The sequence below is a fragment of the Pundamilia nyererei genome, unplaced genomic scaffold, assembly GCF_000239375.1.
Source record: "Pundamilia nyererei isolate P.nyererei 1_Seehausen unplaced genomic scaffold, PunNye1.0 scaffold00006, whole genome shotgun sequence".
Classification (NCBI taxonomy): domain Eukaryota; kingdom Metazoa; phylum Chordata; class Actinopteri; order Cichliformes; family Cichlidae; genus Pundamilia; species Pundamilia nyererei.
Window position 1 is genome coordinate 6403431 of NW_005187407.1, and position 7639 is coordinate 6411069.

Below are 7639 nucleotides of genomic sequence, written 5' to 3' on the forward strand. Positions count from 1 at the left end.
TTACTCACTGTATTTTTAGCACAATAATAAATCTTTACAGATTAATAGTAACTATCCTAACACTGTGGGTAATGCAAGGAGGAAACACTGGGAGCTTTCTTGGGAATTTAAATGTTAGCTGCTGCCCTGCTGTACAAGCCAAGACTTGCATAGTGATTGATGCAAGCCTGTGTTGTGTCCAGCATGGGCATTGTGATTTCCTTTCTGACTGCAAAGAGAGGCCAATCAATCAGCTGTGAAATCCTGACCAGTGGTTAAACACAGGAAAGCATCCTTTGTTTCCTTGCAGATCAATCACAGAGATTTGACATTTTCAGGCTTAAGGCTACGTATGTGCTCTGTCACAGTTGCTGTCACAAGCATTAGCTCACCCCCAAATGTATAAGAATTCAGGCATTTGGGAGACAGTATTTCATGCTTTGCACATACTCTGCTTAGCCTGAAAGAAGTGACACAGCTAATAATAATGGTAGCAGTCAATTTTTAGAAAGCACAGATGAGCTGCAAAGCTTGAGGTATTAATAGTCAGTTGAATTTATATGGACATGAATGAACCCAGCCCCTTCCTCATTATGTTTTTTTCTAGACTCAAAGAGAACAACATGTACAATCTGAATAATATATTAAAGCTTTTTCAAAGAAAATTAAATCCAAGATAAAGGAAAGATATCTTCTAGGAAGGGGTGACTGTGGCTCAGGTGGCAGAGCAGATCAGCTACTGATTGGAAGGTTGGTGGTTCAATTCCTGGCTCCCCCAGTCTGCATGCCAAATATCCTTGGGCAAGATACTAACCCCAAATTGCCTTCCGATGCGTTCATCGGAGTGTGAACGTGTGTGAATGTTTATTAGTTGCACTTGAGTCTAGAAGTGCTGGTATGAGTGGGGGTGAATGAGGCATGTTGTATGCAGTGCTTTGAGTACTCCAGGAGAGTAGATGTATAAGAATCAGTCCATTTACCATATCTTCCTACTGCTTGTTGGGTTACATGCATTGTTTAGGGTTATGAGCAGGTCGGGCAAAGTATTGTCTCCATGTGACATATTTCTGCTGATCCCAGGGAAAAAGTTACTGTGCAGCAACATGGGAGGAAATGCTTTTAATCTGGCACCACAAATATTAGTACGCAACTCCTGATGTTTTTGACAGCAACACCGAGCAGCCCTTACCCTGCTTAGATCAGCAACTGCTATTAAAAAAGTGAAATTTGGTAGACATTTAAATAACAAAACTGAAATGCCTGTGTGACTGTCAACTCTGAATTTCAGTTCCAATTTTGCCATCTTAAACAGTCCCCAGTTAACAATGACAAGCCAGGATTCAACCACACGGTTAGGCTTTCATAATATCTTTAAAGAAAACACACACACATGCACACACACGCACACATTTTACCTGCCTCAAGAGTATGAAATTTACATTTAAGCTCTTCAGCTCAGAAGCTCCACCCTGCTACTTTGCTGAGACATCTGATATGCCCTAAGTGCGTCAAATGTATTTTAACCTAGCCTTTTTGTATGATGACTTTACTGGCTCATGGGCTCATGGTCACTGCATCCATCCTGCATTTCAACTGATGGAAGCTGGCACTCCACCACCAATATTACATCGAGGCTCTCAGCGTGAGCCGCCGGACGGTTGGGCTTTTAGTGAGTCTTTGGCCTTTTGTTCTCCCGTGCCCTTCCCACTCTGCCATTTCCGCCCATCAGGATTTGACAATGTCAGACAAATACACTTGAAGGTAAAAGTAGTAAGACTCGCGCAGCAACAAAAATGCTTTGGAATATGTCACTCAAAAGAAGAGGTCACATTGAAGACCACCATCCTTCTAGAAAGATCCAAAGAAAAGCGGAAATGAAGGCTGTCTTGTCAGAGACTAAATGCCATGAAAATGTCAGAGCCGTACCTTTTCTCGCAGGGGTCTCTTAAAAAAACATGAAACTTTCTAAAAACTCCAATGTTTATTAGCAAAATCTAAATTATATATGTTAAATAAAATTCCCAGTCTACCAATAACATTTCTGAAAATGTGACAAAGGCTGGCTCTAACTTGTTCACTGGAGAGCTAATATTCAACTTTCTACTTGGCAAATGTTAGTTTTACAATTAAATATGCTCAAATATGCTTCTTCGGTCTCAGTAGTATCCATGGTATTTTGACTGCACATACTGCAACCGCTGAGATTGTGCAATAAAGGTTTGGCGAACAGAATTCAGAAAATATATAGTTTTCTTGTTAAAGTTTAATTCATGCAGCCCCTGCAATTAGTAATGGAAGTAAAAAGGCCTTAAAAGTTTAAATTCCTCCAACCGAGGCAGATCAAAGAACAGCCGTGTCCGTGTGGTTTTTTTGATGAAATTGGTTTTGCTCATAAAACACATCAAGTGCTTAATAAACGATACTTTTATAGAATAAACTCACTGCTTTAAAGGGAAGCCGTGTAGATGACTTGGCAGTATTCATACACTGCCAAATAACCATAATAACCAAACACAGCAAACAATATCCCCCTTTGTATGAATGGAGACAAAGTATGAAAGCTGTGTAGAGTAAGGATATGAAATGCTGTGAAATAGCAGCTGATTTGCTAAATTCTTCAAACTTGTCATGAGCACTTTGGCCTTCCTCATCACTCTGTCCTATTTTCTGTCTCGGTCCAGTTCCAGGTCAGTGGTCACAAGTCAAACCTAATTCAGTTCATTTTCTTACTCCATAATTATTTTTTCTTGCCGTGTTCTCGCTGCTCTGATCTGAAGTGAGTATAATACACGAAAAGTTGCTTTGAAATGCTTTAGGAAAAAAGGATTTACGATAGGTATTTGTGCAAAGAGCAAGATGCTGATGCCAAAAAGTAGTTTATACAGCAGGCAAACCTATTTTAGTAGCAAAAGTAGACAGCAGTCACTGCACTGGACTTACATATTCCCTTGAGACGCCTGTGTAGTTTGTCTATTGTGTCACATTCTTTGCATTGCTGCAGCAAAGTACTTTGATTCCTGTGGTATTATGTCTAATCTAAATAAATCATTCTTTTTTTAACCTACTTGATCTCCAACAAACCAGCAGGGATTAACATTAATGAAAGAAACATAGACAAAGACAATTACTGTAGATGTTGAGGATGCAACGAAAGAGGAATTATATATTCAGCTGCAGTACTTCCCGAGGATGTGAAGTGACATTTTAATTACATCACTGATGAAGATAAATCAGGTTCTTGTTTACTGTTGTCCTCTGTGGTCTTGCTTTTGTAATAAAACTCTTGTTACATTAGTTATTTCAATAATCAGAAGCAGTACTTTGGAATACCAAATATGCTACCTTAAAAATATGATTTTAACATCTATATGATAATTCAGAGATAAGTACTTAAGCATCTATTGGAGCCAGCAAAAAAAGAATACACTCAGTCCACTCCATAGGGAGTGAATACAATGTACATCAAGACTGATGCTAATGGCATGTATTTATGGATGCACTGCATTAACTCTAGAATAAGCATATTGGAATTGCTATGGATTAATGCTGCTTTTAAGTAAATGGATTGTAAAATCAGCACTCACACACAAGGAAAAAAAACACCCTGAGAAATATGATAAAGGCTCAGGTATCCACCATATTTCATTTCCACTGAAAAACAGTCATGCAAAAGCAATCAGTGGACCAAATTGGACTGTGAGCTCAATCTCAAAACTCTGTACTAGACAAAGACAAGACATTTCTCAGATTCACACTATTAGAGGAAGTTTAAATAGGACTGCCTTATGAAGTGAAATGCTAAATGATGTAATCATGACTGTTTCTGGCCCGGCATGAGCAGGGAATCAATGCAGGAATTAGACTCAGGAGTAATGAAGGAAGGACGAGGCTTGGCTCGTTCCATTTCTCTATCTCCCCCTCTACACACACACACTTGCATGAAAACAAATGAATGGAAATCACGTTACCAAGCATAAAAAATTCCCACCTGCTGAAGTTGGTTCCTCACCATCTGCTGCTGTTGAGACACAAAGGAGAAAAAGGGGGGAAAGGGAAGAGAGAAAATTCCTATTAGCTTCATCACAACTATGTATTTAATGCCGCAGCTGTATTGCAACAGATTCGGCTGTACTGATAATTACATTTTGTGCTATCATATGCAAAGTTTTATTTAAGTGTAATTCCCTTGAGCACACAGTATGTGAAGGCAGGCACACCTACTACCTGTAGGGTACAATATCCTGCCAACAGACATGCTCTCCAGTGCTGCCATGAAACGTAACCTGGCACAGTGGAACATCTGATGCCCCATCAATACACGTGTCCTGGTCTGTTACCTTTCCCTAATATGTGTTCATCATTCTGGACCAATGTAGGATTAGCCCCTGTGGCATACTTACTTACTAGCTGCATCCCTGGCTCCCAAGACCCAGTCCAGCTTTGTGGCTTAGATTTGGCCTGTCTGCTAGCATTACCACAACCCTCTGTCTCCATCATTAGTGTGAAATTGGTCCAAAAGACGTGCCCAAAAGTTGGGCACAGATGCAGAGGCAGTCAACCAAGGGCATCAGATTCAAGGATGATAAATATGATTGTCATTATTATTGGGGATGAACAGAATGTGTAACCAGAAATGGATGGATGGACAAACGAGGCCTGAATGTATTGAGATTTGCTGCTGTACAGAGCATATTAAGTATACGTGTCTATTATTTCTCAATAGCTAATGATGTTGCTTACCAATTCTTGCTTAATTAAAGTATGATTCAATGTCATGAGCATTTTTTTCATCCACAGCACTGACTACTAATTAGACATTAACATATGGAGAGGGTGAAGCCTGCATAAGCAGAAAAGCAGACATAGAGCGCCTGCATTGCACACAGGTGCAAATATATACAAAACCATCTGAGAAATCTGTTTCATTTCCAGCCACAACACACAGAACCATTTGGAGACCAGATTTTATTCTTTTTATAAACCAAACATCAGCGCTCTGTCAGGTTCTGCTCCCTGTGGTGTTTTTGGATGTGGAAATCAAATAAAGTGCTCTCGGGGGATTTTAAATAAGTTTTCTTTTTATTTATTTTATTCAACACATCTCCTAAATGTCTATCAAATTATTTAGTGGATCACTAGTTGTGGTACTCTTTAGACAGAAATATACGATTGGAATCAAGGCAGCAGCATCTGTAAACTGAAGGGAAAAATGATTCACTTAGTCATAAATGTGATAAACAGATACAATTAAAGAGTGAACCACAGCCTTTAATGCTGCTTTGACTGTGAGAGAAAGCTTCAACTGAAGCCACACAGAGTCAAAGCCAAGCACTTTCTCAACCTCTCATCTGCCTGGCAGCAGAAGCTCTCCTTTGTGTTTTACCATGCGCACGGGCCAATGTAATCCCCAAACCGAGCGCATTCCACGGTTCACTTAGTGTGGTTTTCTTTCTGCTCCCGTTTTCTCTTCAGCCTCACCATAAGGGTCAAGACGCACACTTGCAAGCCCTCAGACACAGTTTTGTGTGTGTGCACACGCATGTGCACACACACAAAACTGCACACTTGATAAAGGCAAAAAAAACCAACAACATATGCCTCAGAGTGCAAACAACTATTCACACCCACACATAAATACACATGCTGAGAAGACAGAGATGCATAAAAGGATGGGTTTTATGTTTATCCAAGTGTTGAAGTGGTGAATCATAAGAGTGCATAAAATATTGAAAGTACAGTGGGTTGGCAAAATTTATGTCTCTAATTGTTGGTGTTCTCCATAAAAATAACAAAACACCCAGTGTTAGCTGAATCACATAGCTTATTTCCCACAGCAGTGAGCATCGGGATAAACTGTGGACAAAAAATAGACTATCGGTTTAAATAAACAATAAAAATATGTATTAAAGATTACCTACACGTTCAGCTAGACTAAAATGGTGAAAGTGCAAAGTTTTGACTGGGAAACTGAGGCGGAGTCACTTTTGTTGTTGTCAGATTATTCGCTGACTTCCTGAAATCAGTAGCAGCAGAGATGTTGTGCATTAATGTTGAACCTCTTAGAGAGGGAGTCTGAATTGATGGTATGCATTTTGATGCATGTGAGGTCTGATTGTGACGTGTTTAATGCCAACAGTAAATTATTGGCATCATAATGGTTGTGTTCTTATCATGAATTCTACCCAGATAGGCATTGTTTCAATAAATATCATTCTTAACCACAACTTAAAAACTGTTACTAACATTCTTGAGAAAGTGCCTCTAATTTTATGCTAAAATGTTAAAACAAAGTCATTACATGAAATCTCTACAACAGAAAACAAAGAATTGCTGTATGCTGATTCAGAAATGACTGACAAAATGTTGATATATTTTCTATTCATAAAATCCTGCAAATCCAACAAATCTTGTCAAAAGCTGTCATTAGAGCCTTACCAGAGTATTCCTTCCATTGGCTGGATCTATTAAAAATCTATTGGTTCATCTATATCAAAAAGTGGTAAAAACACAGCTGTTCTGCTAGCCAGCAAGCTATAAATATTACGTGGGTCATTCTACAGTATGGCTTATTGTCAGTTCTTCCCATATGAAGACACAAAAATACATTGCATGCACACAGTTAACTTTTTGAAAGTGTGTGTTTCGCCTTCCCATGCACTCCTTTCGCTGTCTTGTCTTTCTCCTCCCTGAACCTGGTATTATATTTGTTTACTGCAGGAGCAAACACAGGAATGGACAACAGTGTAATTCTTGTGGTATAGTCCTATATTATTGAGACAAATCCATAAAGTAAACTGACAGACAAGGGCAATACCAAGCATATTGGTGTACAATAAATACTTGATGCATTGATATTTCTTCAGACCACATTAATAAATTTGTAGAACATGGAAGGTTCTGGAGATGGCTTATTTAAATGGCCCCTCCTTTTTACCAGGAGAAGGTACTCTCTATGAGATGATAAGCCTCTATCCCGGGACATATTGGTTTAATCTGACTGACAGCCAGGAGGCAGTAATAACCATCCATAATCTAAATAGGAACCAGTCAGGCTTTCCTGAATTGATATGACCTCAAGGTGTTCAGTGGAGATAGAGGAGCAAGTGCACAAGATGAACAAGCATAAAAACTATGCAGAACATGCATATTGTACATACACATTCATATAAGGGTGAAGATACCCCTTTATATATTAAACAATAGGGTTCACCATTTTTTTTACCACGATGGGTAAATATGTACACAGTACACTCACATTCCTTAATATGATAAGCCATTTTGATTTAGTAACTTTGTTTGCAAGAAGCATTTAAATCAATGACTGACCAACAGAAATCAGCTAGTACAGTTTAGTTAGTAGAGTTAAATGGCTGTGACCTTTAGTATTTACAGCTTGTTTTACACACATAAACGTATCCATGAAAACCTTGAGGGTTATGCAATGTGGACCAAAAGAATGCCAACAGTACGTAGCCTGTTCAGCAATAATGCACATGGGTCACTGAAGGCTGAGAATTATAACAATGATGTGAAATACATTCTGTGGCCTTCACAGTCACTCAAATCAAATCAAATCAAATCAAATCAAATCACTTTCATTGTCACATCACATGTGCAGGCACACTGGCACAGCACATGCGAGTGAAATTCTTGTGTGCGA

The 7639-nt window shown here is 39.0% G+C and overlaps 1 protein-coding gene across 2 annotated transcripts in view; it reads right to left on the reverse strand.

Moving 5' to 3' along the window:
• The window catches only part of edil3a (EGF-like repeats and discoidin I-like domains 3a), a 120519-nt gene that overhangs the window by 83847 nt on the left and 29033 nt on the right, over positions 1 to 7639 (reverse strand). The window contains exon 2 of one of the 2 annotated variants that reach the window (XM_005722319.1): positions 3968 to 3994. In XM_005722319.1, coding sequence (XP_005722376.1) covers positions 3968 to 3994 — 27 coding nt within the window. Of the gene's footprint in view, positions 1 to 3967; positions 3998 to 7639 lie in introns of both variants that reach the window. The other variant, XM_005722318.1, reaches the window with a different exon arrangement.